This window comes from Bemisia tabaci, chromosome 3 (assembly GCF_918797505.1).
Source record: "Bemisia tabaci chromosome 3, PGI_BMITA_v3".
Taxonomy (NCBI): Eukaryota; Metazoa; Arthropoda; class Insecta; order Hemiptera; family Aleyrodidae; genus Bemisia; species Bemisia tabaci.
In genome coordinates this window covers 7175450-7188969 of record NC_092795.1, presented here as the reverse complement: position 1 = coordinate 7188969, position 13520 = coordinate 7175450, and the positions used below count along the sequence as shown (strand labels likewise).

Genomic DNA, 13520 nt, shown 5'->3' with positions numbered 1-13520 from the left:
GTAAGGAGTTAATTTCGGTAATTTTCGTTGTGTGCATCGTGTTTTACGTAAAATGTTGGTTGAGAAACATGAATCAGAATGCTGAAATTCGTACCTTATCTAGTGGTCCATTGGACGTATTTATGCGAAATAGAACTATGTGCAAGTGAAAAGATGGAGTGTGCTCGTTTGTGCTCGGGCCATGAGAATGAATGGGACTTTAAAAGCGCCAGTGACGTCAGCGGTGAGGACCGGGTACGAGGAGGCCCGACACGAGCGACGACGACTAGATCGTCAGTCTTTAAACTCATGAGCCCTATCTACAACGCTCTTGTCACATGCCCACGGCTCACGAGTTAGCGTTCAGTTCCTTTTGATTTAATGTCAAATCCCGCTTTTCCATTTTCTCGAAAGGGACTATATCCACTGACCACATTGTTTCTTACACAGCTTCTACGAGCACACCCCATCTTTCCACCTCCATATAGTTCTTTTTAGCATAAATAGTCTAATTAGAGAGGTCGGACATGCAAATTTTGATGTTTATTATGATTTTGTCTTATTATACTTTCCAAGGGGTGCTTTCGAAAGGAAATTTTACGAGGAAATCAATGAAACCACTTTTAGAACCTCAAAAGTTTATAAAAACGGCGTTATAAGCTTTTGAATTTTCCTAATTTTGTCCGACCTCTCCTTTTAACTCGATCCACCGTTCGGCGTTCCCCTTGAGCAGGGCATTGAAATGAAAGAATTAATGCAAGCGCGCTATCATCTACTCGTCAGAAACCAGTTTGATATAGTAATAAAGATTATATCGTAATATTCAATGAAAATCCACGAAATATTTCCTTAACGCTGTCTTCTACGTTTGGCGTTTCCTCAGCAGTGTATCTCCAACTACAAGACTTACTAGGCGATTTTACCTCTCCGTGTGTCATGGACTGCAAGATAGGTGTCCGCACCTACCTCGAGGAGGAATTGGCCAAAGCCAAAGAAAAACCTAAATTAAGGAAAGTAAGTATATTTCACCGTCTTTATTAGTTTTTTCTAGGATTTAATGCCTCAAAGGGAGTGGCTGTTTGCGAGTAGCAAATTTGAAAATGTAGTAACATCCACCTGTTGCCATTAGAGAGAATACCCATTTTAAAGGTATGGAATGAATTAATAATTTATGATCCTTTTCCAACAGGGTAGGAGGAAGGTACGTAATATACGTAGGAAGCATAAATAGATAGGCCTGTCAACTTCGAACAGTATTATCTAAATCGATACTTTTGAGATGGGAACGACTTTTCCGGGAATCTTTTCCTCGACATTACAATAAAATATTCAATCGCTTAATTTTATCAGAGGATATCGAACTAAGTCGATCGTTTTAACTTAAGAGTAAAAAATCAAAAAGAAAAAAATTACTCTTCGTTCAGGAAAGAAATATCAGGGAAGTTTTCAAGAAATGACGTGAATAAAAATAAATAAATATGATGTGAATAGGAATCAATTATGAAAGGAGGTCTGCAGAGTTGCAAACCGAAATGCATGTTCGCGCAGTTTCACTGTCGACATAAATGTAGGTAATTTTGTTTACCTCTCGTCATAAATTTTTCTTCAAGAACAAATTTGTATGATGAATTTGTCGATATTTTGAATAATCTGAACAGAATGATGCATTTTAATGATTGGATGAAGCATTAGTTTCAAAAATAATCTCCGATTTTGGAGGTTAAGCAAGTCCGCATTGGATAACCTCTCATACGAAATATTTGTGTTTCAGGACATGTATGAAAAAATGATTCAAATTGACCCCAATGCTCCCACAGAGGAAGAGCATCGACTGAAAGGTGTCACAAAGCCTAGGTACGTTTTCATTTTTTCATATGGGAGTCTCCAATCATACTCTTTATTATAAAACTTAATAATCGATTCTTTACCACGGATTCAAATGCGGAAATATCGATAATCGATCATTCACGCCCAGGGCCGGATTTACCTACTTGCCGCCCATGGGCCGCCTTTATTTTTCCGCCCCTTCTCATTCGTTTTGAAACATTAATAGATCGTATTCGACAGTGGTTCGATGTATCGTTTGGCTCAAAACGATAGAACACAACCTCAAACAAAAATTTTAGGATTTGATTCGGAAAAGCTGAAAATGATAAAATTCCTAACAATTTCACTTTTCATTGCCATTTGGTACTCGAGAGAATAACAATTCGATCACATAAGACCCGTTACCTCAGATTTCTAAGTTAACTTTTGAGGCTGTGGTTACATATTGAACCAATCTATATCAATATAATCTCACCTCTATGATCTGTCGATTACGATCTTAAAACCATCAAGTGAACGGTGGAGGAGGGGTGTATGAAACGCGCTTACTTGTGTTTGCCACATTTTTTGTGAAAGCCCTGTCAACACTTACGAAAGTTCAGTTCCGTAAATCCATCTCTGTTTGAACAAGACCTTCCATTTATAAAAACGAACAAAAAAATTATGAAAGAACAAACATAAACGTGGTTAATAATTTTAACTTCCGTCGCTGCCCGACCGCACTGTGTTGGCGCAATGCGTGAAGTATTCATGCAGTCTTGTAGGCGCTATGCGTTTCACGCCGACCGCTGCTGACCACACTGTTTGGCGCAATGCGTGAAGTATTCATGTAGTCTAGTAGGCGCTATGCGTTTCAGGGCGACTGCTGCTGACCGCAGTGTGTTTGACGCAATGCGTGAAGTATTCGTGCAGTCTTGGAGGCGCTATGCGTTTCATGCCGACCGCCACACCGCTCCGTTCCGGGTCAAATTGCGTGTTTGGTTTCTCTCTTAACTCGACTAATTAAAGGTGTTGTCTCTTGTATCACCGAAAGACGACGAAATTAGAAATTACTATACTTTCACTCTCAAGAAATGAGAGATTTTGTCGCCTTTTCTCGTTTGTAATTTATTTTCTGAATCCGATTTTTCTCTCTCTTTTTTTGATACATACATTCAAAAAGATTGCAAGATTTGGCCATCCCCTTAATCCGGCCCTGTTCACGCCACCCCACTGAGTGACGCGTCACACAGAACTCCTAAGGCGCGAAGCTCTTCAGAAGGTTGGATTGCTAAGCGATGAGGAAACGTAACCCTCTAGTCCCCAAGTAGCATTTTTCAACGGAAAAATGGCGATATTCTGAAATTAAGTTGCGATTTTTTTACGATTTTTTGGCGATAAAATCGCCATGATCTTCAAAATCTGAGCGATTATCCTAAATCTTGTCGCAATTTTATCTCTATCAAATCGCGTTCGATGAAATCGAAATTTCAGCTCAATTTATCACGATTTTTTTGTTTTACAATACTGCTATAAATCGCCGTCGATAAAATCGCGATTTTATTGCAAATTTACGCGATGAAATCGCAATTTTTTATCCGATGTTATTGCAATAAATCGACGACAATAAAATTGCGATCCATTGTCCAGTCAAATCGCAAATTATCACGATCACTACTACTTGAGTTATTATTTCATGGGATTACTTCCAACCACCTTTCTTTGTATTTTGTGTTCGTAATATTTCAATTGAGTAGCTGAGAAGGCTGATAGAGAGGCATACGCCAACAGATTCATCGGTGAGATCTAAGATTCTGTGCGCAAGACCCTTCAAAAATATTACGGCACTTAAAACAGGAACAGAGATAAGGCGTGAAGCATACTTCAGTTTTATTGATCTCGTGACAGTCGAAAACTCACGTTTAATCTGTCGTCTAGGAACCTTGGATATGCGCGTTTCAAGGAAACCACGGACGCTAGATCACGACCGCGAAGCAAAGGGTTAAAAACCGGAATTTAGCGGTCTTCCTTTTTTCCGCGATCGTGTGATTTTTTCGAGCAGTTTGACAAAGTAGAAAAATCCCCCCCCCCCCCCTAAAAAAAAGAGGAAAAAATCAATAATTCTAAAATCTGCCGTCTCTTTTTCGTATTTTGCCGACCGCCCAAGTGTCACCAAACCGAAGTTTTAAAATAAAGTTTCGATTCAACGCAATTCAGTCGCAGTTTTTACTTTCTCCTTTTATTAGAAAATTGCGATATAAATTGTGTGTATAAAAAAGATATAAAGTTTGCAATGCAGAGAAAACTTGCAAATAAATTCAGTTTAATTGTAATAAACGTACTAGATCACCCACCGATTGCGATATCCGGGAACTCCCAATGTTTGCCTTCATTGGATAAGATAGGCAAAAGCGGGTACTCAGGAGTTGATATAGTTGTATTTCGCTCATCATTGTGTAGAGTCGGAAGCGGTGTTGCGCCTGTTTTTTCTCACGGTCAGATCATACAGTCAACTCGTGAGCCGTATCTTTAGTGGAAGCCCTGCTATGAAAAAAAAGTTATCTTCCTCAATTTTGCGTGAAATTAGTGACGATAGTTTGAAAATGTAAAAAAATAAAGTATGTGCAAATCACCAGGTCGTCTACCGCTAATGATTTCCGGTAACTCCCAATGTTTGCCTTCAATTGATAAAATAGGCAAAAGCGGGTACTCAGGAGTTGATATAGTTGTATTTCGCTTATCGTAGTGTAGAGTCGGAAGCGGTATTGCGCCTGTTTTTTCTCACGATCAGATCATACAATCAACTCGTTGACCGTATCTTTGGTGGAGTCACTGTCACTGTTATGAGAAAAAACTGATATTCCCCAATTTAGCTTGAAACTATTGGCTGATAGTTTTGTTTAGAAAAAGTAAAGTAGGTAAAAATTGAGAAATTCTTCGGTGAAGAGGCATGTGAGGCTTTCAGTGTTGCCAATATTGTTTAACGTAGCTCTTTAATCAAATGTAATCCATCCGGAAGCTTTGCCAAGAATTTTCCCCTGGATCTACCCCTAATTTTCCCTCACCATCGTGTGACAGCAAGTCTACTGTGAATGGATCTCATTGGATGCAAATGCTACGAAAAAATGCTCAATCTTAGCAACATTGCAAGCCTTATATGCCTTTTTTCCTACAAGGTCATCAATTCGAATTAGAGGTGCTCCCTCAATTCGTTGTGAGGCAACATACTGTGCCACGATGGAGTTGTAAATATTTCACCGTGTCATTGCAATTTATTGCAATCCCTGATACTTAAGTGCGGCTTCAGCCCCCAAAGCTTCTTCTTAAATCCGGTACCGGAGGTCGGTAGCATCTCTCCCAAGCTGGTAACACTGGTTTTTTCTCCATTTGCGCCCATTGAAAATGATTGAATTTAGACAAGGCAGCCTGCCATTCAAACCCGTGTAAAATATCCTTCTTTAATCTCAGAACCTGGCATCCTTGCATAATTGCCAGATTGTGCTGAAGATTTAGAAAAATATCAAGCTTTTTACTCACAAACTGGTAACTTGGCAGGGTTGACTATGCTGCTGTACGAAAGAAAAACGCCGTAATAACATTCGAACGTTTCCAAATTGCTGCAGATAAAAAAGTTGCCTCTCGACCGTAAGAAAACCCCAAAAAACTGAATTTGCTAGGGAATATATGTGTATTTTTCTCAGAATTTTTCTTCAAATTCAAATTCAAAATTCAAATTAAGTTTATTGCTATACATTAGCCATGGTAAGTTAGGCTAGGTACAGGTCACAATGGGTACAATGAAGATTAACAGATCAGTTTGTTAACAGACTAGTTAGGTTATCACCAATTTTCTTAAGTTTCATCAAATTATCTTAGGTATTAACAATTATCTCAAAGTTCCTAGAGTTTCATTCTCAATTTAATCCAATTAGTATGACTGAGAATCTCACAGAAAATTATTCTTAGCTTTCCTAGGAATTGGAAATTTTAAGAAGAAATTTGGCAGGATCGTGATGTTTCCACGCGGCACGATATTACCAAAGCGCGCGAAATTCAAAATTACGCCTGACCGTAAAGACAGCGTCGCAACCCCCTCCCGCCATCCCATCACCTTTTCGGCCCTTCACGGCGGAGAAGTCCAGACCGCAATTCACAGACCTTTTCACTGAATTTTGGGAAATGTATCGTGTTGATCCGTCTAATCAAAAGTTTTTCTGTCTCTCCAGGTATATGGTCTGGCGAGAAACAATTTCCTCAACTGCCACCTTAGGTTTTCGGATAGAAGGTATCAAGAAAAGTGACGGGAAGTCTAGTAAAGACTTCAAGACAACCAAGTCCAAAGAGCAGATCATTGAAGCGTTTCAAGATTTCACTGCAGGATTTCCTCATGCTGTTGTAAGTATAAAGTAACTAATGTCGACTTACTACGTTACGCTCAACCAAAGCCCCCTTTTCACCAAAAAATCAGCATTTTTCTTTGAAGTTTTTACTAATCATATTGAAAAAGTGAGAAAGGAAAAAAGGCAGGAAGAGTCAGCCTCATTCATATCGACGACCAAAGTGCGAAACCTCATATCTCCGTTTGCATCGTCGAAGACTTCCTGCCATACCTTATTTTTTCTTTGAAATTCTGTTGGAATTCTCTGCTCGTTTAGTTGACTTGTCTCTCTTCGAAAAACTAAAGTAGGAGCAGAGATTTTAAAGCATCGCAATGGAGATACGTGGTTTTACACTTTACCTAGGTGTCGATATTATACTTCCGCCTATGGTTTGCAAGCTCATACCATACTCCCTTCAGCATCCTCCCTCCCCCCCTCCTTCCCTCAGAGCGTAATATGATATATGGGTGGCTCCTAGCTTATCAAATAATCACTATGTTTTCTCTCTTTTCAGTATTTATTGAAAAAAAAAACACGAAGTAGTCCATAATACTTCTTTTTTTAAGAACATTACTAAAGATATTGAATTTAATTAACTCCGACCACAGGGTAGGGGCAAATATGCTTGCCAATCTATGCAGTGTTTACAATCCGAAGAAGAATCCAATTACTCCCAAAAGTTTGTGTCAGTGAATTCTTCGGATGAACTCTAAAAATATGCAAAGTAGAAGATTCTTTTGGTTGGTTTTTTTTGTACCAACTACGGTGGATTTCAGAAGGTCGACGAAGAACAAAATAAGTTATCAATAAAATTGCGTTCAGTTCTGAAACGTTCTCTGTCTTAATTTTTTTCCTGGAAGAATGTCAACCTTATCATTCAAAGTTTGAAAGTTTACTAAGAGATAAAAAGCTGAAGGTTGCATACGATTCGAAAATCAATATGATTTATTGAGGATGATAGTTTTTCAACATCACTAATGAGAATGCGCTTTTTCTTTATTTCACTATTATCAAGATAGGCACCTACTTTGTAGAGTCAAGCAGGTGCTCTATCGTACCTATTTTACCCATTACTCATGTATGTTTTTATCTTTTTCTTGCAGCCTAAATACATTCAAAGGCTGAAGGCTATTAGAGCCACTTTAGAAGTCTCAAATTTTTTTACAACTCACGAGGTAAGATATAGGTACTCAAACAGATGAGACTTTTTTTTATTGATGATTTTTATTAAAATTCAGTAGTGAAAGTAATCTGATAAGATTAATTTTTTCTACATTTCTAATGATGTTAATTTTTCCAAAAGAAAAAAAAAACAAAAATACAATTCTCAAAAATCAAATAGCTCTCAGAAACATGTGGAAAAATGTGATTAGATTTCAATGAATACCGAAACTTTGAGAACAATAAAATCGGAAGTATAACATCTTGGTCCTGGCCACATATAAATAAATTGTATACATGCAACTTATTTATCTTACAACTGCAGGATTTTCAGTTTTAAAATATGAAGAAAAAGTCCTCAGTGATAGGAGTATATCCTCAGTATTATCATTATTCAGGCTTACCCAGAGAAGTTTTTGTTTTTCAAAACTAAGGTATTACATTCCATTACCTGCATGCTTCTTATTTTTCTTTCGTCATTCCATAGACTTAATTTGATTTCGATTTTGACAAAAATTAAGGCTCATTTCCAAGAAAAATTGCAAGCTTGGAAGTGCAATTTTATATTCAGGGTATCTGTTGTATGTATCCTAATGACTCTCAGTTACTGGAGAAAAAATCTCCAGCTTAAATCAAATGAGGGACTTGAAGGACAAGGCGCATAGTTGCAGTTTTGAAAAATTGAGTTATTAATGAATTCCAGTAAAACTAGTCTTGATGCGTACTCTGTGAAAAATTCGCTCCCACATTCCAACTTTTAAGCATCAAGAAGTCAGTTTGAACTTTCTTTTCGCCATAAGGATCCACGTAATTTTGTAACTTCAAACACGTAGGTATTTCTCGAAACATGGCCGGATTCGCCTACTTACCGTCCATGGGCCGCCTGTATTTTGCCGCCCTCTTCTCATTCATTTTGAAACATCAATAAAAAGCATCAAGCAGTGAACGTGCCGGAGGGAGAAGGGTGCATAAGACGCGTTCACTTGTGTTGGACACATTTTTTGCCCCGTCAACACTACTAGCAAAAGTTCACGGAACCTTGCGCGAAAGTTCAGTTCCGTAAATCTATCTCTGTGGGGACAAGGCCTTTCATTTGTAAGAAATGAACTAAAAAATTAAGAAAGAACAAACATAAATGTGGTTTAATAATGTTAACTTCCGCCGCCGTGCCGCGCTGACCACACTATTTGGCGCAATGCGTGAAGTATTCATGCAGTCTTGTAGGCACTGTGCGTTTCACGCCGCGCCGACCGCTGTTGACCGTGCTGTGTTTGACGCAATGCGTGAAGTATTCATGCAGTCTCGTAGGCGCTAATATGTGTTACATGCAGACCGCCACGTCGAGGGCTTCTCCTTTTCATCTCAAGTCCTCGTCATCATTTCTCTTTGCGCCGCGCCGCTCGCTCCAGGCCAAATTACGTGTTTGGTTTCTCTCTTAAGTCAACTAATTAAAGGTGCGCAGTCTTTTGTAACACCGAAATACGACAAAATTATTAGAAATTAATGTACTCTCAGGAAATGAGAGATTTTGTCACCTTTTCTTATTTGTAATTTTTTTCTGAATCCGATTTTTTTGTACCTGCATTTAACAAAATTGCAAAATTTGCCGCCATGGGCCGCGGCCCATGTGGCCACCCCCTTAATCCGGCCCTGTCTCGAAATAGCAAAAACTGCTCTTATGCGCCTTGTCTTCTAAGCACCTCAAATGTCATTCAAATACTTAGGAATATTTATAGGAAAAGAAAGCTTGCAATTACTTGCTTTAATCTAGCCTGTTTTATACATTTCTAATCATTCTAATCCTCTTTTTTCCTCCCCAGGTGATAGGAAGCTCTTTACTTTTTGTACACGATGAGCACAATGCAAATGTCTGGCTGATCGACTTCGCCAAGACGATCATCTTGCCTCATGAAACCAAGATTGACCATGCCTCCAAGTGGGTTGTCGGAAATCACGAAGACGGCTATCTAATAGGAATCAATAATCTCATCGATATCTTCTCCGAGATGATGCAAATAGAGCCGCCGCAAACAACACTTGTAGTCACTGCGCCTCAAGATGTAACATAGCATTACAACTACTCATAGACATCGAGAGATCCGAGGTTACTATCGCTACCCTAAAGCAATGCTACGTTGCTCCCTAGTGAGCTGGAAATCCTAGTCCCTAGAAATTTGTGCAAGCAAATATTGAATTGTCTTAATGCCCTCCCCCCCCTCAAATGAAGGAGCTTTAACTCTGGCATATGCTCTCGTTTGCCATGAAATTAACATTTTGTTGTCTGGACAGCCAGAACAACTCATATTCCAAGTAGCGGCAACTGTTAAAAACACTTTTAAGAAATTCATTGATACATTAATTTTCAGAAAACTCAAAAAAATCTGATAAAATCAAGTTTGAGGAAATTCTTTTTGGGTATTTTTTGCCGACAGGTAAAATTTGAGCATAAAAAGTGTGTAAACTGCTATAAGATTTACTGGTAAGGATTTAACACCATAAAAAATTCGAATGAAGTATGAAAAGATTCTGAGAAAGTAATAATTTTTTTATAGACTTTTTCAGGTAATTTTTTCAGACATTTATTTTACATAAAAAATTAAGTACCCAAGAGGGTTTCCTGGAACATAATTTTAACAACTTTTTTAAGAGTTTTTGAAAAGTGATCTTAAATGATCATCGCTACTGAGGATGGTAATTACACATATCCACCACAATACGAGTATTTGTGCCTTACAGACATCTCAAGTTTATAATTTGTAAAAGTGATTTCCAAAGTCATTAAGGTCATCATGAGAGTAAGAGTGAGAGACCCAAAAGAAACATATGTAGTACAAAAACATGTTTTGAGCCTTCGACGTCTATCCCTGCTGGTAGGTATGGTACCCAAGTAGTCAACAGTCCATTTAAATGATAACCTTTAATATTCAGCTTACTCAATTCATTGGTCTGAAATTTGGGCTTGCTACATTCACTCAAATTCTAATCATCTCTACAAATACCAATACAGGTTTCAAAGTTTGACGAGTGATGTGACGACTGAATCACATGACAACTTTCGATGAATAAATCGAGGGCCTCCTTGTCCAATTTAAAATTGTAAATATAAGTGTAAAAAGTTATTTCTTGAATTTCTCTCCCGTACCCCTTTCTCTTTTGCACTTATTTGATCTGCTTTAAGATTATGTTCAGAGATGTAGGTATCTTGTAAGACGTGGTTACTAAAAGCTGAAAACTTTGTTGAGTCGCATTCTTTTTCATCCCATCATTTTGACAATCCATCCCATCTGATGTGAGTATTTTAGCTCTTAGTGACATAACAAGCACATTATTAATGACAATCCTTAATGTGAGGAGATGTAGAGGAGCCCTTGTCAGTTCATGCAACTTTCCTCCAGAATTTTAGGAATAAATTTCATTTTTTTCGTTTTCTGATGTGACTTGACAAAAGTCTTCAGTAAATCTGTGTAAGATAGAAAAAGAAAGGAAGTACAACCCACCCACATTCTGTCGAAACTCCTACTTAGATAATTCAATGAGATAAATTTTCTTTCCAACCCCTAATTTATGTTAGATCTAAGTACTAACTTCAAAAAAAGAAAACAAAATTGAAAAATTATTTGAGTTACGAGAGAGAGGTATTGCGAGAACAATTGTGCCGATAATCTTATAGTCCTTTTTAGTTTTAAGAATACGGAAAAAGAAGCTTTGAGATGAGGCCTTAATTTGGACGCACTTCTGTGATTATAATGTGAAACATGATGTTAGTTAAGTGGTTCTACTTACTCGCCTTGAGACTTACCTATATTATTTGAAGTGCCCTCAAAAAAACACTATGCTACGGATAATATTCTTGTTGACTTAAGCATATCTGTTATGAGCTTCCAGATTCGATTAAAAAATTGGAGCATTTTCGCCCACTACTTAGGATTTATTACCGTGCTTTTAGTCTTTCAAGTTCTCCTAACAGCAATTTGCACCTGATGTGTTGGAAGGTACAAGAAATAAATGTGGGTTAGTTTAAAAAGTTTAAAAATTTTCAGAAGTGCATTTTTCTATACCTACTTGTGCCTAACATTTCCTGGCTGTGAAAATGATTTGATTAAGTAATCTCAAAACATATCACAAATAATTTTGTTTCTCTTTTCTGTATTATCAACTGACTGTCAGTAAGGAAAAAACCTCCTTGAACACAATGTACTCGACAAATATTCGTTTCCAAAATTGTCTTAAATAATCAGACATGCACAGTATTTTCAATGCAACTAGACATCCTGAATTCAATTTTTTTGTGTAAAAATTTTCTTCCTTCGAAGGTTTGGAGTATAAAATAAAGTCATTTCAGAGGCGGAACATTGAAATTTCTAGACTCAATTTATACTTTTAAACATTTTTGCGAGGGATCACAGTTCATTTTATCATCTTGGGATGAAAATGGACCCTTTTATGTAGCAGAAAAAAATGTGAGTATCTCCTAAACCACTGGTCGTACGGCCAAATGGACGAAATTTTCCAGCTGTCTTGTGGCTCTGGATCTGGATCATTAAAGTTGCAAAATTAAAACTGAATTTACAGTAAGAACTTCTTTTCCTTCCTCTTCTCGTCAATATTTTTGTCTTATTTAATAGCATTTACTTAAATACGACTCCGTATGATCTCAGACCAAGGATTTATTTATTTCTATCTCTCGCTTAAAAGAGAGGGAAAAAACATTCCAAAATTTGCAATAAAGTTTTACTGATTCATACTGTGGTATTGTTCATAGAAAAACATGGAAATTTATCATCTGTCGATTTCTGCATCATTCTAATAATGACGGTAGATCAATAATTATAATAATAACAACTACATAGTTTTATTTCATTTAAGGAATTCTCTCTACCCTTAGCCAATCTCACCAAAGCAGAAATCTGCAGAGCTGTTGATGAAACAAGACGATATAATAAAACAAGATAAACAAAGACTCTCTCAATTACTTCCCTGTGGAGAGCTATGATTATCCAATATAATTTATTTCTGCACTTAATCAACGAAACTCTGCACATCCCAGCTTTGATAGCTTTATCCTGAGTCAAACAAGATTTGTAGTGCCCAAAGAAATCATAACTTAAAGATTGTTCCTTTTGCTTAGTTTTCCTTTTTCTCTCTCTTGACGTCCAACAGCTGTGACGTCAAAACGTATGTAAAATATATGCTCGGAAAATGTTATTTGTGCTGTGTTAAAATTATTTGTAACGAGAAAAATATTGTTAGTTGTTTCATTAATAATTCAGTATTAAATTTTAATAATTGTTAAATTTAGATATTTTATTTATTGTGTTTTTTACTGTAAATGTTTTAGTGTATATTGTATTTTTTATCGTACTCAGCAAGCTTAGTCAATTCTTGTTATCAGTGGATTAATAACTCCACATCAGTGGATAACTGAATCTCGAGCAAGTGGCAACCTGTGATGTGCCTTAATTGAAACCTTTTACCATGATCCTGATTAATGATGGTATTCGTGGAGAAAATTAACCCATTTTTCACAATATGATTAACATCTCTTCTATCAAAAGTCAGATTTCTGAATTGAATCAATCAAAATGTGTGAATTTAAAACTGTAAACCTCTGCAAGATATCATAATTTTAGTCGCAAATAGCTGGAATTGGTTCAGTTATGAAGTTCATGTGAAGTTTAGGTACAATTGTATCATGCTTTGTTTCACTCCACTCTTTTTACTGATGATGAAGTTCATTCTAAAATATTGAAAATCACTGCAATATCGAGAATAATTTTTCATTATGTATGAATAATAATGTGATTTTAATTTTCATTTTTTGTCAACTCTTCATTTCCTTCCTAGTCCAGTCATATATGCTGCCATACTAAGGAGAAACACCGTATGGACCTTCAGGGTTGCCAAATTTTCTTTGATAAAACACGAATTTTTTGGTAAACTTAAAAATATCTCCCTTCCAATTTTTCAAATAATTTTGTTCGCAATTTCACCGAAAGTCCCTGAAAATGTCAAAGAAAAATCTTCATATCTTTCCTCAAAAATAAACATTTTATTGAAGGAAATCTGGCAACTCTCGAATGTTCATACGGTGTCCTTTCATAGCACGGCAGTATATTACGTCTACGTACTCTGTATATCGATGGCCAAAGAGCTAAACCACGTATCTCCATTTGCTAAGTTGCAGACTTTCTGTGA

The 13520-nt window shown here is 36.9% G+C and overlaps 1 protein-coding gene across 2 annotated transcripts in view; it reads left to right on the top strand.

The window, feature by feature from the left end:
• Window positions 1-13139, top strand: part of IP3K2 (Inositol 1,4,5-triphosphate kinase 2) — a 416125-nt gene extending 402986 nt beyond the window's left edge. The window contains exons 4-8 of one of the 2 annotated variants that reach the window (XM_019041927.2): window positions 866-993; window positions 1751-1833; window positions 6012-6180; window positions 7268-7339; window positions 9146-13139. In XM_019041927.2, the coding sequence (XP_018897472.2) occupies window positions 866-993; window positions 1751-1833; window positions 6012-6180; window positions 7268-7339; window positions 9146-9394 (701 nt within the window). In that variant the 3' untranslated portion in view covers window positions 9395-13139. Of the gene's footprint in view, window positions 1-862; window positions 994-1750; window positions 1834-6011; window positions 6181-7267; window positions 7340-9145 lie in introns of both variants that reach the window. The other variant, XM_019041925.2, reaches the window with a different exon arrangement.
• The last annotated feature ends 381 nt before the right edge of the window (window positions 13140-13520 follow it).